Here is a 25527-nt window from a genome sequence, read left to right on the forward strand (position 1 = left end):
TGAAATATGAAAGAAAATCCCTATCACTAAAACTCCATATTCCAACCAACAACCATCCACGTTTGCAAGGTCTTGGGTAAGAAGTCTCTGCTTTATTCTGGGGGAAAAACCTACCCACTAGACTAAACTGTTGCGCATTGCATATGATAGCCTGCAGGAAACCAGAACATGTTCTAAAGACACTAAGTAAATTTGCCCTTTGAATTTTCGTGTATTTGATAAAGTAGGAATTGACCTTAAGAAGCCTCATGGGGAAATGCATCTTCTTTAAGAAAAGGGGGAGTACTATTGCTACAGAACTCAAACAGCTGTCTGCAGGTTCCTCACCTCTCACAGCTACTCTTCTAAAGTGCCACAGCTGCCTCCTTTTGGTGCCTGTGCAGCTAGCTTCTGAAAGAGCCCTGTGCAGCATTACCTGGGTGTTGCCAGCTGTATCATCTGGCTGCTGCTCAAAGATGCTTCCAGTGGGAATTGCAGCAGCACTGTCACTTACGATTCTGTGGTACACCACCACCACAGGTTATTTGGCAGCACTACTAACACTGCTCCCTGAGAACATTCCTACAGCATGACCAATGGTAATGGTGCAGTAGTATTCTGTAGCAAGCTCCAGATTTTGCATCCTGTGTTTTTTCAATTAAGACTTTTATTTTCATTTTATTTTTTTACAAATTGTAGCAGTACCAGACTGTCTGTGAAGTATCCTATGTTTTGTTGTATCCAACTGCAGAATCTTTTTCCATGAATATAAACGTAAGTTATTTTAACGGACGTTTTTTAAAAAGTATTTCTAATATATGTTTTTATTTCTACAGGGTTCGATTGCAGCTTTACCGAACCAAAAATATGGGATGGGGTGTCCAGACGCAGCAAGATATTCCATTGGGGACCTTTGTATGCGAGTAAGTCCTGCCCTTAGTTGAATTGTCATTCACTAAAGTTGACGAGTGCTCATCTCTATGCTGCAATATTTTTCTAATGGATACTCGTTCCTTAAGGAAACCATTGCACAGATAGCAGAATTGATTTAAACATTTTTCAGCCATAATAAGTTACTAGTGCCAGGCATCAGCCTTCGTAGTCTAGAGCAGCCAAATTAATTCTGGAAAGAGACTAAGATTTTAAAAGCAACCATAAAGGAGAGCTCCAGAACCCCTTGCAGAGGGTCTTATTCAAATGCTTTCTCAGTTACCTACTCCTGGAGTCGTTCTTCAACTTGATGTCATAAGAAGCACAAAATGGAACACTAGCGGTTTGTGAGAAAGTGCCCTCTTTCTATCATGGTATACCCCCACTTTTTGCTGAATTGATGATGTACTTTGACTTAGTGTGCCCTGGGCTCCTGTGTTCCTTCCCTAAAATTGTATTGAAGCCTAAACCCAATTGGCATCTCTGGCCACATATCAGCCCCTGGTAAATGGTACCTTAGGTACCCAGGGCACTGTGACCAGAGAAGGCCCCTGAGGTCTGCAGCACCTATTGTGCCACCCTTAGAGGCCCTGTACCCTGACACACGAACACTGTCTCTGCAGGCGGAGTGTCTGGGTGCAGAACAAAACACCAAGGCAACATGGCACACATCCCTATGTGCCATGCCCACGAACCACTGCCCTGGCATACATCAGCCACCCCTATAGCTGGGTGCCCTGTGCCAGTGGTTAGGGTACGAGTGCATGAGCCCTGTACCCCTACAGTGCCCAAGTTCATTCCTGGGTCCTGTAAGTGCAGTGTTGCCAGTAAGAGTATATGGTGCTGGGAGTTTGTCATTACGAACTCCCCAGCACCATGATGGCTACACTGAAGACTGAGAAGTTTGGTATCAAACTTCTCGGCACATTAAACCCGCACTGATGCCCTCTGAAATTCAACCAACTCCCAGTGACCTGACTGAGTGGCTGTGCAGGCTGCGACCACCAGACATGTTTCTGGACCCCTGGGTCGAGAGCTTGCTGCTCTCGGGGGCCTGAAACAATGCACATCCTGGGATGAGGTGCCAAGCCTCCTCCCCCAGGATGGGCAGGGTTCACGAAGGAGAAGCTTCAAAGGCATGCCGCCTTTGTGAGCTTCTCCAGACCATTTGCTGCTTTCAGCAACTGGTCCCCACTGGTTCTACCCCCCACTTTGGGCAGGAGAACCAGCGGGAAAAACAAGTGAAGAAGAGAGGTGTGCCCGCCTCTGCCAACTCCACCCCTAAGGGAGGGGAAGCGAGGTGAAGCACAACCATGTGTGCCCGTCATCTTGAGGATGGGGTGACCCAGCCAACCAGGGACAGGCTCCTGCCCCCCTCCCACCGGAGTGGCAGAATAGGCGGTGCACCTACCCCATGGAAGGGGCCCATTGGTCCCTGCCCTTTCTCATCCAGGGGTTACTCATCAATAGTCATAATCTATGAATAATCCCCGCCCACGTGCGGGATCCCGGAGCATATAGAAAATATGTATATATATGTATGTATGTGTGTGTATGTATATATATATATATATATATATATATATATATATATATATATATATATATATATATACACACAAACACTTCTGAGAACAAAAGTAATCAATGTTTTCAATAATCCACAAACGATAAGTCTTCTTAGTTGATTGATTTCTTGATGTTTTATTCTTATTTCTTAAAAGAATTCGCAAAGAAATATCACAGTAAATGCCAACACGTGTTTCGCGCCAGCTGCGCTTCTTCAGGGCTGTCATACAAACAAAAATTGATAAACTTAGAATCCACTAATACAATCATGTTCTAATGTACATGTGCAAGACAGTTCTACAATACTATTTTTAAACTGTGATATATAAAGAGAATATACAAATAACGTAAAAGCAAAAATACATAAAATTATGAGATAAAGGAAATAGGCCTGACATTCTAATAGGCTGTCTTGTATTCTCCAATATATATTCTTTAATTGGTGATAAATTTTCCATTCTGAAAACATTTTAATTTCAACACAGGAGCAGAGTTTTACCTCATCTTCCATTATTGGTGTCTTTTTAAATAGGCTGACAAAATCTTCCCAGTTGATAGGCTCTCCCTTTATTGAGAAACAGTTCCTACAGATAGAGTTGAGTCATTATTAATTGATTTATATTTTAGAATTTCTGATAGCTTCACTCTTTTAGTTTGTATTCTCACCTATAGAGGAGAATTATTTTGTCAAAGAACACAATCTCACCTTGTCCTTGATTCTATTCCGCCAAAACCTTGTATTTGAAGTTTAAAGTCTGTTTAGTTGCTCACTTAGCGTTCCATAATACGACCTATAGAGATACATTACACAATCTATTCGGTCCTGCTACGGTTTCTCTCTAGAAATTTATAACTTTCTACTACAATCAGTATCTACAATTAAGAAATACTTCTGTACTTCTTCAGTAGTATAGTATCACAGATATACAGCATTTTGTTTATTGACCTCTAACTGTCTAAATCAATATAAAAATATAAAAACAGTTGTTTCACCATCTAACCAAATCTACGTTTATTTCTATTTCTCTTTCGTCACGAAGCCCTGTTAAAATAAAATTATTACAACTTAGAAATTCAAAACAGACGAGAAATACGAGTTCTGAATTGACTACCTTTAGTATTCTCAAAAAACGCTCTACTACTAATCAGGCTATCAGTGTGCCAGAAACCTTCTTGCCGCTAAACTGTTACAAATTCAGAAGTTCAAAAAACGGGAGGTTAAAGTTACAAATCCGCTACCTTCCTATATTCTACACATAAGCTTCAACTCTAATCAGGCTTACAGAGTGCCAGAGTCCTTCTTACCGCTAAAAAATGAAGAGGGTTCCAGGTTCAGAACATCCGTCCGTTAGCAAAGGTTAGACTCCTTTAGTACCCTAGCCGTTATATATGTTCTGCATTCAATTAACTAATTGGAAAACGGCGGGAAAACGAGTTTTTAAACGTACGAACCTTTTCAATGAAGCGGACAACACTTCACATTCCTAGCGATCATTAAATCCAGAGGAGGTTATAGAAAGTCATTATTTGGTTGCCACTTAATATATGTCAAATTATAGTTATTTCGGGCAAACTAATAAAAAATAAAAATTATTTAAAAAATATAAATTTCTTTCATTAGGGTTAGAATCGAACCCCTGTCTCTATCTACATAAAGAGGTACTGTATTAAGCCGGTGAGCTAATCTATACGATTCAAGTGTTAACAGTATTTGACTTAGTTATTACAGAACCCATCCAACATTGTTGTTTACTGATTCGAGTAATTCAAATCACATGAAAATCTTAAATATTCCCTTATCTCGTAATTAAGAATATAAAGTAATATATAGAGGGAATATATAAAAGCAGTATAATAGATATTTCAAAATTATCTATACCAAATTTAGAATCGAACCCGTATATATATATATATATATATACACACATATAAACATATACATGCAGTCTAAAATGTTTCATACATGGCAGAAATGCTGAAATTACATAGGTTTGCATTGTAGTACCCCTAACCCATAAGGAAAAAAGGAAGCACTAAACCAATTGTCCCACAACAATGCTTTATTGCCATAAAGCAAACTTGTAATTGCAGGCATTTGCCTGTAGGCTACAGCAGAGTATCAAGAAAAGAAAGAAAACTAACACCTTGTCTTTAAGGCATTAGAGTAGGGGGACCGTGCCTTTAAGACCTGTAGGAGACCCCCTGCTCCCATGATGCACCACAGGTGACATTTAGGTCAGACCTTTTTTCCGGCTCCTTCTTTGAGGATCCTGGAGCTTGAGCTCTTACGTTTTTTGACTGCTAGTGACTTTTCTTCAGATTTTTCTCAGAAAACTCGACATTTTCTGACTCCTGTAAGCTTATTCTGCATGTTTTTTAGTGTAATTCTAATTTTTTCCAGTAAGAATGCCTGCCTTATTCAGGAAATGCCCTTCCTGTGGCAGTAAGATGGCACTGGCAGATCCACACTCTGTGTGTATTGTGTGCCTTCCATCTTCACACAATCCTGGCCAGTGCCCCCACTGCCAGAAATTTTCCAGGTGCACTCTACGCGATAGAGAGCGCATAAAACTACATGCCCAGCTGAAGAAGGGAAGAAGCCGTCATGAAGGCCACCATGCACCCGTCAAACCACCTTCTTCAGCCAAATAACATAAAAAACAGCGACATATCACCTCTCCTGAGCCCAGGAAGAAGAAGGATCCAGGAGATTCACCGTTGACGTCGAAGTCACCGTCGAAAAGACCCAGGTTTTCTTCTGCGTCGAGAGACGAAACACCATCTCGATGTAGAGATTCTCCACCGCATACAAGTCAGCGTCGAGGCACAGCACTTCGGGCTCGAAGGCTGTTGTTTTTATGAGACCCGGAATGTTGACGTCGAGGCTTCAGTCGACATCGAGACACTCCGCCTCCCTCGAGGGGGTCAGCGTCGAGAGGTGCAACGACGAACATCTCGCCGCAGGTGGACCTGTCGACGTTGAGAGCTTCGTCAAAGTCTCATCATTCGATGTCGAGAAGATCAACTCCGACTCGATGTCGAAAGCGCCGGACCGATGGCGAAGGTCGACGTCGAGATCACCAGCCCGACGGCGAAGGTCGACATCGAGGTCTCCATATCGCCGTCGGCAATAGACGTCGAGACCGCCGTCAAGAGCGGACCAGCGTTCCCAAAGCGGATTTCCTCGGTCGACGCCGATGGTGACGCAGACTTCATCGACGTCGAGGCGTTTGACGTAGAGGGATAAAACTGCAGCGGCCACGGAGGAGACCCAGCGTAAAGTGATGTCCAGATCGTCATCGGGGAACCAGTCATCGTCCCCAGGACTGCATATCGTTCAGATTTCTCCGGAGAAATCACCTAAAGCGGCAGAAAAGTTCGGTCTTTCACCTCGCTGGCTGGAGGATGTGGGTACAGGTGACTGTAGAAGTCCGGGCTCGGACTATTCTTGCACGTATTCGCCCTCTAGAATCTCCCCGCACAGAAGCAAATCTCCTCCTGGTAGACCAAGATCACCTTCCACAAGCCGATCACGTTCCAGAGATCGATCCTCTCCTCACAGAAGGCCAAGATCACCTTCTAGACACCGATCAAGGTCCAGGGCTCATCACAGCGACCGTCCCCACAAGAGACGACGCACAAGATCACCCACATGGTCTTCCTCCACGAGGTCCTCGGTCCAGGACTATTCTCCGACCTTCTCCTCGACTCCTCCATCGCGGGTGTCTCCCATCGATGACATCGCTACCTTTTCTGATGTCCTGGGTAGGGGTGCACAGAAACTGAACATCACATTGCACAACCCTGTGGTTCTCACATCGATTATATTTGACACCTTACACCATCGCACAGCTCCCAAACCACTGCTTCCTTTAGTGCCAGGACTGTTGGAGCCAGCTATGACCACATTTCTCACTCCTGCTACGGTGGGCTCTGTGCCTTCAAGGTTCGCCAAGAAATATAAGGCTCCAGCCGAGGATCCCTTATTCCTAAGAGCGGATCCTCCAGTGGACTCCGTTATTGTAGCGGCTGCCATGAAGTCACACTCTGTCTCTTCTTCTGTCCCCCCAGATAAGGACAGTAAGCAGATGGATTCCTATGGCAGGAAAATGTGCAACACATCGGCTTCATACATGAAAGTTGCGAGTGCTTCAGCCCTTCTAGGGCGTTCTGATCGATCTCTTTGGGATTCCCTCTCCAGGTTCACTGAAAAGCTTCCTAGGGAAGACAGGCAGGGTTTCAACGAAATTCTTCTTGAAGGTGGGCTTGTAGCCAATCAGATCATAAGTGCAGCTGCGGATGTTTCAGACCTCGCCGCTCATGGCTACTCCCATGATGTATGTTCTCGACACTCAGCCTGGCTGCGACTAACAGGCCTCAAGCCTGATACGCAGAAGAAGATTTTAAACTTGCCTTTTAACGGATCGTCCTTGTTCGGGGCTCATGCCGATGACGAGATGACTAAAATGAAAACAGAAATGAACACCGTCAAGGCTGCTGGGCTGGAGAAGCGCAAAGAATATCGGAAGCGCTTTCGTCAGAGCGATAAACGTTCCTTTCAACAGAGGGTTCAAACCCCTCAATGGTCCTCTCAGAATCAGCAGAGACCCCAATTCCAACAGAGGGGTTGTGGCAGAGGAAGAGGGAATGCAAGCAGCAGCAGTCCACCATGAAGCAGCCTCCCAAACAGTGAGGCCTTACTTCCTCCGCGCCCGTTCGCCGCTCCGGTAGGAGGAAGTATCATTTTTCACCTGGAAGAGTGGGAAGCCATTACAAGAGACAAATGGGTACTGAATATTGTACAGCATGGTTACTTGCTGAGGTTCAAGTCTCCCCCTCCACAAGTGCCCCCGCAGTTGAAGCACCTTCCTCAACTTCAAAATCAGCTTTTACTGGACGAAGTAACCACTCTTCTCTCCAAGAACGCCATAGAGGAAGTCCCACTTCTCCAAAGATATCAGGGAGTATACTCCCGCTACTTTCTAGTTCAAAAGCGAGGAGTGACCAAAGAGTACAGACCTATCCTCGACCTGCGCCTGCTGAACAGGTTGATCAGGAAGGAAAAGTTCAGAATGCTAGCCCTGCATCAAATCTTTCCGCACCTTCACCAGGGAGACTGAATGTGTGCCATTGACCTGCAGGACGCCTATTTCCACATTCCTGTCTCAGTGAAACATCGAAAATTCCTCAGGTTTCAGGTCTCTCGTCAGCACTACCAGTACCGAGTACTGCCGTTCGGCCTCAAATCCGCACCACGGACATTCTCCAAGTGTATGGTGGTGGTAGCTGCCTTCCTCCGCAAGTGGAAGATCTTCGTCTATCCCTATCTAGACGACTGGCTCCTGAAGAGTTCCACACCTATACTACTCCAGAGCCATCTCTCGTACCGCCTCAACCTACTACAGTCCTTGGGATTACAAGTCCACTACAAAAAGTCGGTCCTCAATCCCACTCAGCGGATACACTATCTGGGCGCCTCCCTGGACTCCGCAAAGGCAAGCGTGTGTCCTTCGGAGGAGAGGTTATCATCAATGCTTCTCAAATGCCACACACTTCTCGACACTGCATTTCCCACAGCCATGCAAGTGTCTTCACTACTGGGGTCGATGGCCTCGTGCATTTACATTGTTCCCAATGCACGCCTTCACATGAGGCCTCTACAACAAGCACTCGAAGATTAATGGTTGCAGAGGTCAGGTCGCTGGGAAGATCAAGCTTAATAAGCATTTCTTAAACCTTCCTCTACTCCGGCCATTGCTCTAGCTATACCCGAGGGCTATCGAATTCTTAGGCGGCATAGAATAGGTAAAATGGGTGGGGGTATAGCCCTAATTTATAAAGAGGAACTGACTGTTACTATTCTTGATCAGATGGGGACGGAATCCTTTGAATGCATTGTCTTTAGATTGGATCTCACTACATGCTGTATCTGGAAAGGCGCCCTAGTTTATAGACCGCCTGGATCCATATCAAATTTCACTAGCCTACTGCTTGAATTTATTTCTCCCTATTTAATCTCCACGCGGAAATTTCTCCTGATTGGTGATTTTAACATCCACAGTGAAGATGCCTCCAATCAAGATGCTAGATTGTGCTTACAAGATCTTGCTGCCAGTGGCCTAGAGATCATTAACACTGCGCCCACCCACATCGCCGGCCATACTTTGGATCTCATCCTTGCCAATTCTTCGGATATTAAATGTGGTGAAACTCTTCCGCTTACTTGGTCAGATCATTATATGATAAATTTCCAATTGCTGGGTCCTATTGACCATCCTTATACGATACATAACAAATCTGTTACTCGTCATTACAGACCTTGGCACAAATTAACGGCCAACCATCTCTCCCATATGTTTGCTGAGTGGGATTGGAATAATATGCAAGGGGATGTAGATCAGCTGCTTGAACATTTTGAGTCAAGAGTAGGTAATTTACTCGATAGAGTAATTCCTCTTAAGCCTCTCAGATATGCACCTAAAAGATCTGCCACTGGCTGGTATACGCCTGGATTACGTGTGGAGAAGAGTGCCTGTAAAAAACTGGAGCGGATTTGGCGTCGCTCACATAATGAGCAAGCTAAAACTACTTACAAAGCAGCTATGGCAACCTATCATTATAATGTTAAACTGGCTCGTAAATCCCATATTGCCGAAACTTTGGAACAGGCTGGCAACAATGCTAGGAAGCTTTTTCAAATTGTACAAGATTTTACCAACCCTATATCCTGCCAGACCAGGGTTAGTTTTGCTCAGACATTATGTGATGATATTTCCTCTTTTTTTGAACAAAAAATTGAAAGAATTTATCAAAATATCATCCTCTCTAATACTCTTACTCCTACTTCCACGGAGCTCATACTGCAACCCAATAAGGAAGGACCCTGTCTGACTACATTTCCTGCTATCACTATCACAGAAGTGCAAACACTCCTGGAATGCACCACATCTGGATCTCCTCTGGACACTATTTCTGCTAAAATCTCCTCTAGATTTGCGGCGCTGTTGGCGCCTCCATTTTGTTCTATAATTAACACTTCTTTAAAATCTGCTTGCCTTCCTCAGAAGTGGAAACATGCGCAAATACTTCCCATCCGCAAAAACTCCAACATCTCTCCTGAGGTATTGTCAAACTACCGCCCGATTTCGCTGCTTCCCCTACAGAGCAAGATCACGGAGAAGCACATCAACAAGCACTTATCTGCTTTTCTTGAGTCTTCTGGTGCGTTGGATGTCTCGCAGTCAGGCTTCCGTTCTAAGTATAGTACCGAGACTGCCTTGGTGGAGGTGATGGATAATATCAGAATGGCTCTGGATCAAGGTCAAGCGGCACTTTTGGTGCTGCTTGACCTTTCAGCAGCGTTTGATACCATTTTCCACCGAGTCCTCTTGCACAGACTATCAGACCTTGGCGTCAACGGTTCTGCATTGAGCTGGCTGTCAGATTTTTTGTCCAATCGTACACAGGCAGTGTCAATGGGTCCTTATACATCTGCTCGCTCAAAAGTTACCAGAGGCGTCCCACAGGGCTCATGTTTGAGCCCTACTTTATTTAACATCTATGTGACGCCTCTGGCTAAACTGATGAGGGATTTGGGATTTAATCCCATCTCTTATGCAGACGATACCCAACTCCTCCTCACCTTCGACAAAAGGAGATCGGAAATACAAACCATCTTTTCTCAGGGTATGACCGCTATTGCCTCCTGGATGAAAATCAACTATCTCCAGCTAATCTCTGAGAAATCTGAGATTCTGCTGTTCGGAGGTGCTGACATCTGTTGGTCACCTAGTTGGTGGCCGGAGGAGTTGGGTAAAGCCCGGGCACCTAAAGAGGTAGCAAAAAATCTGGGCGTTAAGCTTGATAATAAACTCACTCTGCAGACCCATGTTAATACCATTGCTGGGTCTTGCTATCACATTCTGAGTTTACTTAGAGTTTTTCCGCATCTTCCATCCTCTACTAAGAAGACTCTAATTCAGGCCTTGCTCATGAGCAAGATTGATTATTGTAATGCTCTTCTCCTCTCTGCTCATGCTGCCTCTTTGGACAAATTACAGGTTATCCAAAATACAGCTGCTCGCCTGGTAACGGATTCCCCGGCCAGAACCCCCTCTCTACCTTTATTGCATGAATTACACTGGCTGCCTATTAGAAAAAGAGTACAATTCAAAACAGGCTGCTTGATTTTCAAAGCTCTACATGAGCTTAGCCCTTGCTATCTAACTAGGAAATTGAAGGTTTACAATCCTATATCCTCTCTGAGGTCAGGATCAAAAAAACTTCTCTCTGTTCCTAGAATATACAAAGCTCGTTCTGGTGGCAGGGCTTTTTCGTACTTGTCTCCCTTGTTTTGGAACAGCCTTCCCCAATATCTTGGTACGGAAATGTCCTTTTTCCATTTTAGAAAGCTGATGAAAACATTCCTCTTCCAGTTCTAGATAGTCCGCTGTTGCAAGCGCAGAGATACCCTTTTGGGTGATTCAGCGCTATATAAAATTATAAAATCAAATCAAATCAAGCTGCCAGGGACTCCATCAGATGGTGGATGAAACGTTCTCATCTGCTGCAAGGAGTTCCTTTTCATCAGACGCTTCCAACACGGACAGTGGTCACAGATGCCTCAATGCAGGGCTGGGGTGCTTATATGGGCCAGCTGCGGGTACAAGGTCTCTGGTCCAATACAGAAAGAAGTTATCACATCAACTTCTTGGAGCTACGAGCAGTCCATCTGGCTCTCAAATCCCTGTATCCGTCTCTTCAAGCCAGCCACATTCAGATTCAGACAGACAACACAACAACTATGTTCTATCTGAACAAGCAGGGAGGCACCAAGTCACGAGTCCTGTCTCTGGAAGCCCAATCCATTTGGCAGTGGTTGCTGGCGAGAGGCCTTTCAATCATCGCACTCCACCTGCCAGGAACTCTGAACGTGCAGGCAGACAACCTAAGCAGAGACTTCGTAGAAGCACAAGACTGGGTGCTCAACGAAGACGTCGCCCAGGAGATTTTCCGGAAATGGGGAGTACCGGACATCGATCTGTTCGCAGACGCGGCAAACAAAAAATGCCCCGTCTTCGCCTCCAGGTTTCCCCAGCAGGGATCACGGGGGAACACACTTTTGATCAGCTGGTCGCAGACTTTGTTGTACGCTTTTCCTCCTCTCCCTCTCATCCCAGCGGTCATACAGAAGTTCTACAGGACCAACACAATGATGATCCTGATAGCACCGGAGTGGCCACGCCAGTGGTGGTACCCGGATCTCCTCCAGCTGTCAGAGGTGCCACACCGGAGGTTGCCCTGCCTCCCGAACTTATTGACCAAGGACATGGGGAGAGTGTTCCATCCCAACCTCCCCTCCCTCCGCTTGACTGCATGGCTCCTGAAGTCATTCAGTACGGACATCTAGATCTTCCAGCTGAATGAACATTCTTCGGGAAGCAAAGAGGCCATCCACTAGTAAGTCCCATGCCTTCAAGTGGAAGAGGTTTTACATTTGGTGTAGGGATAACGCTCTTGATCTGACTCAAGGTCAAGAACAAGTGATTTTCCCCTACTTACTGCACTTGGCAAAGTCTGGTTTAAAGTACACCTCTATCAGAGTCCACTTAGCTGCTATCACAACTTATAGAAAATCTCCTACCCAGGCCTCATTCTTCCAACTGCCTGTAGTCAAAGATTTCCTAGAAGGGCTTAAGAAAGTGTTTCCATCAGTGAGGTCCCCTTCTCCTCCCTGGGAGCTTAACATCGTTCTCTCCAAATTGATGGGTACTCCTTTTGAGCCTATCCATAAGGCATCTTTGTAGCATTTGACTTGGAAGGCTGCTTTCTTAGTAGCCATCACTTCAGCCCGCAGGGTAAGTGAGATTCAGGCCCTGTGCTGCAAGGAGCCTTACACTGTTTTCCACGCCAATAGAATAGTACTACGTACTCATCCGAGCTTCCTGCCCAAGGTGGTGTCGGATTTTCACATAAATCAGGTTATCACGTTGCCCACTTTCTTTCCTCAGCCAACCACTCCACCGGAGAGAGCCTTACATTCTCTAGACCTCCGGAGGGTATTGAAGTTTTACCTTGCTAAAACCTTTTCACTTAGAAAGTCTGACAGGCTCTTTGTCAATTATGGTTTAACAAATATCGGGCTGGCTGCTTCCACAAGGTCTATTTCTAGATGGATTGTTTCCTGTAGAACCGGAAGAACCCAGAGAGTCTGCCTCCCCCCGTTCAGATCCGAGGCCACCAAAGTCATTTGCGGCGTACCACAAGGATCATCACTCAGCCCAACCCTCTTCAACGTCTACATGAGCTCCCTCGCAGCCATCGCACGGCAACACAACCTCAACATCATCTCCTACGCCGACGATACCCAGCTGATCCTCTCCCTCACCAACGACACCGCCAGAACCAGCCTACACGAAGGGATGAAAGACGTCGCCGAGTGGATGAAGAACAGCCGCCTGAAACTGAACTCAGACAAAACGGAAGTCCTCATCCTGGGATCATCACCCTCCGCCTGGGACGACTCTTGGTGGCCCCCCGCCCTTGGCACCACTCTCAAGCCAACGGACCACGCACGCAACCTGGGCTTCATCCTGGACTCCTCCCTCTCGATGACCAGAAAAGTCAACGCCGTCTCCTCATCGTGCTTCAACACCCTGCATATGCTCCGTAAGATCTTCCGTTGGATCCCCACCGAGACCAGGAAGACCGTCACCCAGGCACTCGTCACCAGCCGACTGGACTACGGGAACACCCTCTACGCCGGAACCACAGCCAAACTGCAGAAAAGACTCCCAACGCATCCAGAACGCCTACGCACGACTCGTCCTGGACATCCCCCCACACAGCCACATCTCCGGCCACCTGAGAGACCTGCACTGGCTCCCCGTCAGCAAGAGGATCACGTTCAGGCTCCTCACCCACGCACACAAGATTCTCTACGACCTGGGCCCCAAGTACCTCAACGACCGCCTGACCTTCTACGCGCCCACCCGCCAGCTACGATCGACCAGCCTCGCCATCGCCGCTGTACCACGCATCCGCAGAGCCACCACCGGAGGAAGATCCTTCTCCTACCTGGCAGCCAAGACTTGGAACTCCCTCCTCATCCATCTTCGGTTGACCCAGGACCATCTTTCCTTCAGGAAGCAACTCAAGACCTGGCTGTTCGTGCAGTAACTTACCCCCCTCCCCCAGTGCCTTGAGACCCTTCCGGGTGAGTAGCGCGCTATACAAATGCTTGATTGATTGATTGATTGACTGTATAGCCTTGTCTTATCAACTAGCCCACAAAGTTCTGCAGGTCAGACCAAGAGCACACTGTACCAGAGGGAAAGCTTCTACTGTAGCTCTCCTTCGCAACGTTCCTATATCTGAAATTTGCAAAGCAGCTACATGGCACTCTGTTCATACCTTTACACGCCATTACTGCCTAGATTCAGACGCACAGGCCGATGCCCAGGTGGGGCAGGCCTCTTTGAGGAATTTATTTGCATAACTGCTGTTCGAATGTGATTTTACTTCACGTTCTAGATGCTTTATTGCTCGTCAGCGAGACTTTGGGTATGGGCTTGCTACTCTATTCATAGATTATGACTATTGATGAGTATCCCCTGGATGAGATGGATTAGTTACTTACCTGTAATCCTAGTTCTCACCCAGGGGTATACTCATCAAAGTAATAAGCGACCCACCCACCTCCCCGGATGAGCATTCTCTTCAAGTTATTGTTTGATTGCAGATCTGCTCAGGTGCATATGCACCGTCAAAAAGAACTGACCTGTCACCTGTGGTGCATCATGGGAGCAGGGGGTCTCCTACAGGTCTTAAAGGCACGGTCCCCCTACTCTAATGCCTTAAAGGCAAGGTGTCAGTTTTCTTTCTTTTCTTGATACTCTGCTGCAGCCTTCAGGCAAATGCCTGCAATTACAAGTTTGCTTTATGGCAATAAAGCATTGTTGTGAGACAATTGGTTTAGTGCTTCCTTTTTTCCCTATGGGTTAGGGGTACTACAATGCAAACCTAGGTAATTTCAGCATTTATGCCATGTTTGAAACATTTTAGGTTGCATGTATATGTTTTCACATATGTATGTATATATATATATATATATATAGATATATGTGTATTTTCTATATGCTCCGGGATCCCGCACGTAGGCGGGGATTATTCATAGATTATGAGTTTGAGTATACCCCTGGATGAGAACTAGGATTACAGGTAAATAACTAATCCTTACCTACCTGTAATGCCCCTAAATTTAGTATTTAGGGGCACCCTGAACTTTCCTTCCTCAGATCCAGCAGAAGACAAGACGACGGACGAGAAGCCGTGCAGAGCTAACAAGAGGACGCCGCCCACTGACTTGGCCCCAGCCCTACAGGCCTGTCTCCCCTCGAACCTGCTCCTGTAAAACCCCAGCGTGTCCAGCGGACAGCAACCTCAAAAACCCGGAGGAACTGCCTGTCTTCACTTTCCAAGCTGTTTCTCCTGTGAACACCGGACGTGTTTGAACTGCAGCTTCTGGTGCCAGCCAGGAACCGCAAATCTCGCACACTCTGCACCCGCCGAATGCGGCCCGAGCTCAAGTGGACAAATTCTACGAGGAGGTCCCCCCAGCGATCCTGTCCCGAGATGTGGTGACCTGCCTCAAGCCTCCTCATGACACCTGCAGCCTCAATCCAGAGGACCCCCTGTTAGAAAGTGGCTCTGTATATACTGTTCCCAAATAAGTACAGTGTGTACAGAGTCCACAGTCCCCAGAGGTTTGGCCAAGGTTAAAGTTAGATATAACCTTACTCTCTAAAGTGGTAGCTTGATCAAGCAGTAAGGCAGTATCAGAGGACAGTGTAAAGCATTTGTTATACACACTCAGTCAGCAAATGGTCTCACACACTCAAGAACTGAACTCCAAGCCAATGGTTTGTATAAAAAATATATGGTTGTTTTATTTTAGAACCAACAATAGGTATCAAAATATACTTTCTCAGAATGAGAGGCTTTAGTTAAATACTTTTGCAATATGCAATTGACTTTTGTAGGTAATAGTTACAGGTTGTTGCAAAAAGGCAACACAATTTCAAACACAATAATACATTGAGCTCAGTGTGAATTTTAAGTTATTTGCAATAGATTACTTTCAGGATTACTTTTCTAATTCCAGGACTGGATCCTAGATTCAGTCCTGGGACAGGTCTTGGAAACAAGTGAGTAAATTCGTTTTTTAGGCAATATTTTGCTATTTTAAAAGTTGACACTTAGAAGAAATTTCATAGAAAAACAGTCAATGATTCCCTATGGGAGAAAATTCAAGTTACAGGTAAAGTATGTTCTCGTTACTTTTGTAATCCAGGGCTGGGCTCCTAGGCTCAGTACTGAGACCTCTATCTAAAACAGGTAAGTAATTACGTTTTCGCAGTTGGTACGATTTTTTATGAATATTTGTAGTTTGCAAAAATCAACAGAAGAAATTTCACAGAAAAACAGTCAATGATTTCCTATGGAAGAAAATTGGGTTAGTGGTAAGTATGGTTGTGAGCACTTTTCAGGGTCAGTGCTGGGCACCAAGATCCATCACTGAGATCTCTCCTAATAGCAGGTGAGTATTTCCGTTTCCGTTACTCGGTTGATTTTAGGTGAATATTTAAAGTTTTAGAAACTCCACACTTAGAAGAAATTTCAGAAGAAACCAGTCAATGTTACCCTATGGAAGAAAATTGGTTTATCGGCTTTTTGGTAAGTACTCGACTGGCAGAGTTAAGGTTCTGGGCATAGACTGGGGGGGGGGGGGGGAGGGAGGGGGGGCCTCCCAGGGTCAGGTTGGTACAGTTGTTTCACCCTCAGCGGCACTGGGGCGGCCGGGTGCTGAGTGAGTTAGGCCCAATGTTATCCTATGGGAGGCAGGGGGACCTTGGTTGGTGGCTGCTGACTAGCAGGCCACGCGGCTGTGGGAGCTGGGCTCCTGGTCACTTGCTCAGGGCAAATGGGGAAGTAGGTAGGAGTAGAAGTTACACTGCCAGGACCACTCAGGCGACTGGGTGCAGGGTGCTTTTGAGCCTTCGGGCGCTCAATGGATTTCAATGGGAAAGCTCCAGGACGAACAAAGGATGCAAGCTCGGGGACGAAGATTCTTCAGGTGCCACAACCACTTCGAGAGGTAAGTTGGGTAGTTGGAGGATAGGTAGGTACCCAGGAGTCTGGAACAGGGGGCCACAGGGCGCCGGGTGCAGTTGTGCCTTTTGGTCGTCAGGAGCGTCGATGTGTCCTTGGGTGCCGGATTCGGGGTCACAGTTGCCGGGGGGACGTCCTTGGGGTCTTTGTCCACTCCGGCACAGGCCAGGCTTGGTGGGTGCAGAGTGTGCAGGGTTCGTGGTTCCGGGCTGATGCCAGGGGTTAGAAACTTGCTATGAGCAGAGCCACTGCTCATTGGAGTCCCAGATGCTCAGAGTCACAAGGTAGCCAGGTCCTCTGGGGTTTGTGAGGTTGCTGGCCACAAGAGGTGCTGGGATTTAGCAGGAGCAGGTTTGAGGGTCGACAGGCCGGTAGGGCTGGGGCCAAAGCAGTTGGTGTCTTCCTCTTCTTAGCAGCTGCACGGCAGGTCTTCTTTCTTCTTGCTCTTCTTTGTGTTTTCGGAATCTGGAATCTGAAGACGGAAGGTTCAGGGTGACTCTAAATACTAGATTTAGGGGCGTTACAGGTAGGTAACGACCAATAGGTCCCTGCCCTGGGGTGGGTACACCCCCTATCCTGCCACTCTCCTGTGGGAGGGGGGCAGTAGCCTAGTCGTAATTGAGCAGGGCTTCCCATCTTCAAGATGGCGAGCGTCCGGAGATGTGCTTCACCTCGCCTCCCCATCTGAGGGGTGGGGTTGGCAGGCTGGCACATCCCCTGTCCTTACTTGGGGTTTCCGGCCAGTCTTCCCGCCAGAGTGGGGGTCAGAACCGGTGGGGGCCAGTTTGCTAGGTACAGCAAGTGGCCTGGAGAAGCTCACAAAGGCGGCATGCCTTTGAAGCTTCCCCCTGCCCATCCTGGGGGAGGAGACCAAGCAGCTCGCCCAGGATGTGCATTGTTGCAGGCCCAGGAGAGCGGGGGCTCTCCACTCAGGGGTCCAGCAACATGTCTGCTGTGTGGCAGCCTAGGCAGCCTCCCAGACCAGATGTGGATTGTAGGTTAGGTTTCAGGGGGCATCTCTAAGATGCCCTCTGTAGTGCTTTGTACATTAAATGCCACACTGGCATCAGTGCGGGTTTAATGTGTTGAGAAGTTTGATACCAAGCTTCTCTGTCTTCAGTGTTGCCATTATGGTGCTGTGGAGTTCGTGTTTGACGAGTTCTCAGCACCATATACTCTTAAATGGCAGCACTGCACTTACAGTGCCCAGGAATGGACCTGGGTACTGTAGGGGCACAGGGCTCATGCTCCTGTGCCCACACCACTGGCATAGGGCACCCAGCTAGAGGGGTGGCTGATGTATGCCAGGGCAGTGTAGGTTGTGGGCATGGCACAGATGTGTGCCATGTCGACTCTTGGTTTTGCCTTGTACCCAGACACTCAGCCTGCAAGGGCAGTGTGGTTGTGTTAGGGTACAGGGCCTCTAAGGGTGGCACAATAAGTGCTGCAGCCCTTAGAGGCTTTCCCTGGTCACAAGGCCCTGGGCACCTAGGGTACCATTTTCCAGGGGCTGACATGTGGCCAGGGTTTGCCAATTTGGGGTTTTAGGTTTTAGGGAAGGAACATAGGCCTTGGGCACCTGATTGGCAGGAGTCCAGGGCACACTCAGTCAAAGTACATTCATCAATTCAGCAAAAAGTGAGGGCATACCATGCAAGAAAGATAGCACTTTCTCACACCCCCTAGCGCGACCAGAGCGGGTAAGAAAATCCGACGTCCCAAGGCACCCCTGCACCCGACGGCCCACGGACTTGTGTGCCCAACCCAGCGGTACCTAACCAACCCTCAACATCCCAACTTTCCCCTCAAAGTGGTGGTCACACCTGAAAGATCCTCGAGCCTGCAGTGTTTCTTTGTCTCGGAGAATCTCCATTGAAATCAACAGGGCACCCAACCTCAAAACAGCACCCTTCACCCAGCCGCTCAAGTGCCGCTGAGGGTGCCCCTTTGGTGGTAACTTGGTCCCCAACTTGCCCTGAGCTTAACCCTAGGAGCTTTGCTCCCACAACCCCGTTGCCTGCTTGCCAGCAGCCACCAACCGGAGCCCCCCTATCCTCCATAGGATAACATTGAATACTCTGCACCCGGCCTCCCTCGTGCCACTGGGGGTGCAAAAACAGTGCATCACTGACCCTGGGAGACCCCTGAGTCTAACCCCAGGACCCTAACTCCAAAGACCGATTACCTACCTGGAAACCGATAACCTCTTTTTCCTCATTGAATAACATTGACACTTTTTCTCCCAAAAAGTTTCGAAGTGTCGACTTTTGAAAACTGAGAATATTCCTGAAAAATCACCCGATTAACCAAAACGCATTTTCTCAACTGTTTTCAGGAAATGTCCCAGTGCTGAGTGTAGGATCCAGCCCTGTGTTAGTAAAAGTAATCAGAAAAGTAATTAATTGCATTTTACTTAAAAAGCCCATTCATTAGAATGTACTTTAACTGCTCAGTGTTGCAAACTGCTTACTTAAACTGTAACCAAAATCAGTACTGCAAATTTGAACTGTTCATACAAGTAATTTACTACTGTAAAGTATTTATATGCTTACCTGTACCAGTATTTTTTTTATACAAAAACCATTGGCCTAGAGTTCAGTTCTTGCGTGTGGCAATGAATTTGCTGACTGTGTGTGTACATCAAATGCTTAACTCTGTCCTCTGATACTGCCTTACTGCTCGACCAAGCTACCGCTTTGGAGAGTAAGGTTCTATCTAACTTTAACCTCTGGAGACTCTTGGACTCTATACACACTGTACCTCACTTTGGTGCAGTATATATAGAACCAGTTTCTTACACTCTGGATCTGTCCAGCCGACTGCTTTCTGCTGTCCTGGGGAGACATGCAAACGCCTTCAGGACAGGAGACAATAGGTTCCTGCATGGGAGAGAGTTGTGATCTTCCTCATGCAGAAAGCCACACAGGTGTTAGCCCAAAGGCAAGTTTCTAAGGAGAAGCCCCCTTTGAAGAGAAAATGGCCAACACTTCCAAGAGGGGCTGCGCTATTGTTTAGGTAGACCACCTGGCACTAGGGACAGGTAAGAGGAAGCCATTTATCTGAAAGAGACACGTTAGTTATAGATTCCTTACCTTAGAATATCCCCAGGCATCAGACTGGATCCGGAAAGTTTTGCTAGCAGTACTCCTGCCCATCAGTAGGTGGCGTCCTGCGGCTCCACATCCGTCGTAAGCGCAGAGATGACGTCACGGAGACTACTTAGGCGCCACATATGCGCGCTGACGTCAGTTCTTTCTTTTTCCGCGCCAGCAAGCGCAGATCCGGTTAGAGCACGTACCTTAGTCCCTTTTTGATTACTCTTTTGAGACTTTTTGTCTCCCCTTTTTTCTCCTGGTGCACGTAGAGATGCCTGGGTTTAAGTCTTGTGGGGCCTGCCGTCGCAATATGTCGGTGGCGGACCCCCACGATCTCTGTTTCTACTGCCTGGAGACCGGCCACGACTCACGGTCCTGCCGGGATTGTCGGGCCATGGCGCCGAAGGCCTTGAGGAAGCGGCGCCCGAAGCTGCTGGAGGCCCGGCACTCGTCCCGCGCCGTTCCAGATCCAGGGACCGTTCCCGGGATTGCTCGTGGGGCCGCAGTCGTCTTTCTTTGGGCTCCAAGTCTTAGCCCTCGGATTCCGGTAAGTGACGTCATAAAAAGAAGTCGAAGAAGCGTGCTCGCTCTCCGACGTCCCCCCGTCGGTCCTCGGATGCGGACGAGGGGGACATGGGCTCTGCCCTTGTGGCTCCTTTGGAGCCTGGGAGTCCTACGGCCTACCCGCCTTACCCGGGTCCGTCGGCGACTCCCTGTGAGAAAGTGGCTCTGTATATACTGTTCCCAAATAGGTACAGTGTGTGCAGAGTCCACTGTCCCCAGAGGTTTGGCAGAGGCTAAAGTTAACCTTACTCTCTAAAGTGGCAGCTTGGTCGAGCAGTAAGGCAGTATCAGAGGACAGTGTAAAGCATTTGTTGTACACACTCAGTCAGCAAATGGTCTCACACACTCAATAACTGAACTCTAGGCCAACGGTTTATATAAAAAATATATGTCTGTTTTATTTTAGAACCAACAATAGGTATTAAAATATACTTTCTCAGAATGAGATGCTTTAGGTAAATACTTTTGCAATATGCAATTGACATTTGTAAATACTGGTTACAGGTTGTTGCAATAGGCAACACAATTTCAAACACAATAATGCATTGAGCTCAATGGAAGTTTTAAGTTATTTGCAATAGATTACTTTCACGATTACTTTTCTAACTCCAGGACTGGGTCCTAGATTCAGTCCTGGGACAGTTCTTAGAAACAAGTGATAAAAGTCGACTTAGTTGTGATTTTTAGGCAATATTTAGCTATTTTAAAAGTTGACACTTAAATTTCATAGAAAAACAGTCAATGATTCCCTATGGAAGAAAATTCAAGTTGCAGGTAAAGTAGTTCTCGTTACTTTTGTAATCCAGTACGGAGCTCCTAGACTCAGTACTGGGATCTCTATCTAAAACGGGTAAGTAAGTACGTTTTCACAGTTAGCACAATTTTTAAAGAATATTTAAAGTTTGCAGAAATCGACACTTAGAAAAAATTTCACAGAAAAGCAGTCAATGGTTTCCTATGGAAGAAAATTGGGTTACTGGTAGGTACGGTTGTGAATGTTTTTCAGGGTCAGTGCTGGGCACCAAGATCCAGCACTGGGATCTCTCCTAAAAGCAGGTGAGTATTTTTGTTTTCGTTACTCGGCTGATTTTTGGTGAATATTTTAAGTTTTAGAAACTCCACACTTAGAAGAAATTTCAGACGAAACCAGTCAATGTTACCCTATGGAGAAAATTGAGTTATCGGCTTTTGGGTAAGTACTCGACTGGCAGAGTTAAGGTTCTGGGCACACTCCGGGGTCTCCCAGAGTCAGGTAGGTACAGTTGTTACACCCTCCGCGACGCAGGGGCAGCCGGGTGCAGAGTGAGTTGGGCCCAATGTTATCCTATGGGAGGCAGGGGGGCCTTGGTTGGTTGCTGCTGACTAACAGGCCATGCGGCTGTGGGAGCTAGACTCCTGGTCACTTGCTCAGGGCAAATGGGGAAGTAGATAGGTGCAGAGGTTACACTGCCAGGGCCACTCGGGCGGCTGGGTGCAGGGTGCTTTTGAGCCTTCGGTCGCTCATTTGATTTCAATGGGAAAGCTCCTGGTCAGAAAAAGGCTGCAAGCTCCAGGACGAACAAAGGATGCGAGCTCGGGGACGAAGATTCTTCAGGTGCCACCACCACTTCGAGAGGTTAGTTGGAGGATAGGTAGGTACCCAGGAGTTGGGCACAGTGGGCCGCAGGGTGCAGGGGTGCCTTTTGGTGTCGGGAAATCTTACCCTCTGTTGATCGCGGTTGGGGGGGGTACCTGGTTCTGAGGCTGCAGGCGGCGTCAGGAGCGTCGAGGGAAGTCCTTGGGTGCTGGACTCGCTGTCACAGTCGCCGGGGGGTCATCCTCGTGGTCTTTCTTCACTCCGGCACAGTCCAGGCTTGGCGGGTGCAGAGTGTGCAGGGTTCGTGGTTCCGGGCTGATGCCAGGGATTAGAAGCTGATTTTGAGCAGAGCCTCTGCTCATGGGAGTCCCAGGTGCCTAGAGCTAAAAGGTAGCCAGGTCCTCCGGGGTTTGTGAGATTGCTGGCCACAAAAGGTGCTGGGATGTAGCAGGAGCAGGTTCGAGGGTCAACAGGCCGGTAGGGCTGGGGCCAAAGCAGTTAGTGTCTTGCTCTTCTTAGCAGCTGCACGGCAGGTCTTCGTTCTTCTTGCTCTTCTTTGTATTTTGGAATCTGGGGAAGGAAGGTTCAGGGTGCCCCTAAATACTAGATTTAGGGGCGTTACAGGTAGGTAAAGGGCAGGCACCAATGGGTCCCTGTCCTGGGGTGGGTACACCCCCTATTCTGCCACTCTCCTGTGGGAGGGGGGCAGTAGCTTAGTCCTGAGTGGGTAGGGCCTCCCATCTTCAAGATGGCGAGCGCCCGGAGATGTGCTTCACCTCGCCTCCCCTACCTGAGGGGTGGGGTTGGCAGGCTGGCACATCCCATGTCCTTATTTGGGGTTTCCGGCCAGGCTTCCCGCCAGAGTGGGGGTTGCAAGTGGCCTGGGGAAGCAAACAGAGGCGGCATGCCTTTGAAGCTTCCCCCTGTCCATCCTGGGGCAGGAGACCTAGCACCTCGCCCAGGATGTGCATTGTTGCAGGCCCAGGAGAGCAGGGGCAGCCTCTCAGACCAGACGTGGATGGTAGGTTAGGTTTCAGGGGGCATCTCTAAGATGCTGTGAGAAAGTGGCATCTTTCTTGCATGGTATGCCCCCACTTTTTGCTGAGTTGCTGAATGTACTTTGAGTGTGCCCTGGACTCCTGCCAATCAGGTGCCCAAGGCCTATGTTCCTTCCCTAAAACAAACAAAACCCAAATTGGCAAACCCTGGCCACATGTCAGCCCCTGGTAAATGGTACCCTAGGTACCCAGGGCCTTGTGTCCAGGGAAGGCCTCTAAGGGCTGCAACACTCATTGTGCCACCCTTAGAGGCCCTGTACCCTTACACACACACACTGCCTTTGCAGGCTGAGTTTTTGGGTGCAAGACAAAAACAAAGTCGACATGACACACATCCCTGTGTGCCATGCCCATCACCTACACTGCCATGGCATACATCAGCCACCCCTCTAGCTGGGTGCCTTATGCCAATGGTGTGGGCACAGGAGCAGGAGCCCTGTGCCCCTACAGTACCCAGGTCCATTCCTGAGCACTGTAAGTACCAAGCACCCCAGAGGGCATCTTAGAGATGCCCCCTTAAACCTAACCTACAATCCACGTCTGCTCTGAGGCTGCCTAGGCTGCCACACAGCAGACATGTTGCTGGACCCCTGGCTGGGCCTGCAGCAATGCACATCCTGGGCGAGGTGCTAAATCTCCTCCCCCAGGATGGGCAGGGGGAAGCTTCAAAGGCATGCCGCCTCTGAGCTTCCCCAGGCCACTGCAACCCCCCCACTCTGGCAGGAAGCTTTGGCCGGAAACCCCAAATAAGGAGAGGGGATGTGCCAGCCCGCCAACCCCACCCCTCAGGTGGGGGAGGCGAGGTGAAGCACATCTCCGGGCTCTCGCCATCTTGAAGATGGGAAGCCATACCCTATCAGGACTAGGCTACTGCCCCCCTCCCACAGGAGAGAGGCAGGATAGGGGGTGTACCCACCCCTGGACAGGGACCCATTGGTCCCTGCCCTTCACCTACCTGTAACGCCCCTAAATCTAGTATTTAGGGGCACCCTGAACCTTCCTTCCCCAGATTCCAAAATCCAAAGAAGAGCAAGAAGAGCAAGAAGAAAGAAGACCTGCCCTGCTCCTGCTCCAACCCGGCACCTCTTGTGGCCAGCAACCTCACAATCCCCGGACGACCTGGCTACCTTTTGGCTCTAAGCCCCTGGGACTCCCATGAGTAGAGGCTCTACTCAAAACCTATCGCTAATCCCTGGCAGCAGCCCGGAACCGCGAACCCAGCACACTCTGCACCAGCCAAGCCTGGCCAGTGCCGGAGTGACCAAAGACCACGAGGACTACCCCACGGCGACTGTGACCCCGAGTCCGGCATCCAAGGACCTCCCTCGACACTCCTGAAGAAGCCTGCAGCCTCAGAACAAGGTGCCCCCCTACCGCGATCAACAGAGGGTAAGATTTCCCGGCACCAAACGGCACCCCTGCACGCGGCGCCCCGCGGCCCCCTGTGCCCAATCCCGGGGTACCTACCTATCCTCCAACTAACCAACTTACCTCTCGAAGTGGTGGTGGCACCTGCAGTCTTTTTCTAAACCGGAGATTTCCCTTGAAATCAATTGAGCGCCCGAAGGCTCAAAAGCACCCTGCACCCAGCCGCCCGAGTGGCCCTGGCAGTGCAACCTCTACACCTACCTACTTCCCCACTTGCCCTAAGTAAGTGACCAGGAGCCCAGCTCCCACAGCCGCGTGGCTTGCCAGTCAGCAGCCACCAACCAAGGCCCCCCTATCCCTCATAGGATAACATTGGGCCTAACACTCTCTGCACCCGGCCGCCCTAGAGTCGCTGAGGGTGAACCAACTGTACCTATCTGACCCTGGGGGACCCCTCAGTCTATGCCCAGAACCTCAACTCTGCCAGTCGAGTACTTACCCTTAAACCGATAACTCTATTTTCCTCATAGGGTAACATTGACTGGCTTTTTCCTGAAATTTCTTCTAAGTGTGGACTTTTCAAATCTTAAAATATTCACCAAAAATCAGAGCAGTAACGAAATCGAAAATACTCACCTGCTCTTAGGTGAGCTCCCAGTGCTGGATCTTGGTGCCCAGCACTGACTCTGAAAAATACTTACAACTGTACTTACCCGTAACCCAATTTTCTTCCATAGGAAATCATTGACTGTTTCTCTGTGAAATTTCTTCTAAGTGTCAAGTTCTGCAATCTTTTAATATTCTTTAAAAATCGTATAATATCTGAAAACGTAATTACTTACCTGTTTTGGATAAAGGTCCCAGTACTGAGTCTAGGCACCCAGTTCTGGATTACAAAAGTAACGAGAACATACTGTACCTGCAACTTGAATTTTCTTCCATAGGGAATCATTGAAATATTTTCTAAGTGTCAACTTTTAAAATGGCTACATATTGTTTAAAAATCATCACAGTAATTAAGTCGACTTTCATCACTTGATTCTAAGCACTGACCCAGGACTGAATCTAGGATCCAGTCCTGGAATTCCAAAAGTAATCCTAAAAGTAATCTGTTGCAAATAACTTGAAATGTCCATTGAGCTCAATGCATTGTTGTGTTTAAAATAGAGTTGCCTATTGCAACCACTTGTAACTGTTTACAAAAGTCAATTGCATATTG

General features: G+C 48.0%; 1 protein-coding gene across 10 annotated transcripts in view; it reads left to right on the forward strand.

Annotated features, from left to right (window-relative positions):
* The window catches only part of EHMT1 (euchromatic histone lysine methyltransferase 1), a 1124912-nt gene that overhangs the window by 962042 nt on the left and 137343 nt on the right, over positions 1–25527 (forward strand). For all 10 annotated transcript variants that reach the window (XM_085611576.1, XM_085611658.1, XM_085611650.1 and 7 more), the window contains one exon: positions 816–902. In XM_085611576.1, the coding sequence (XP_085467702.1) occupies positions 816–902 (87 nt within the window). The remainder of the gene's footprint in view (positions 1–815; positions 903–25527) is intronic.

Source organism: Triturus cristatus, chromosome 1_2, assembly GCF_964204655.1.
Source record: "Triturus cristatus chromosome 1_2, aTriCri1.1, whole genome shotgun sequence".
Classification (NCBI taxonomy): Eukaryota; Metazoa; Chordata; class Amphibia; order Caudata; family Salamandridae; genus Triturus; species Triturus cristatus.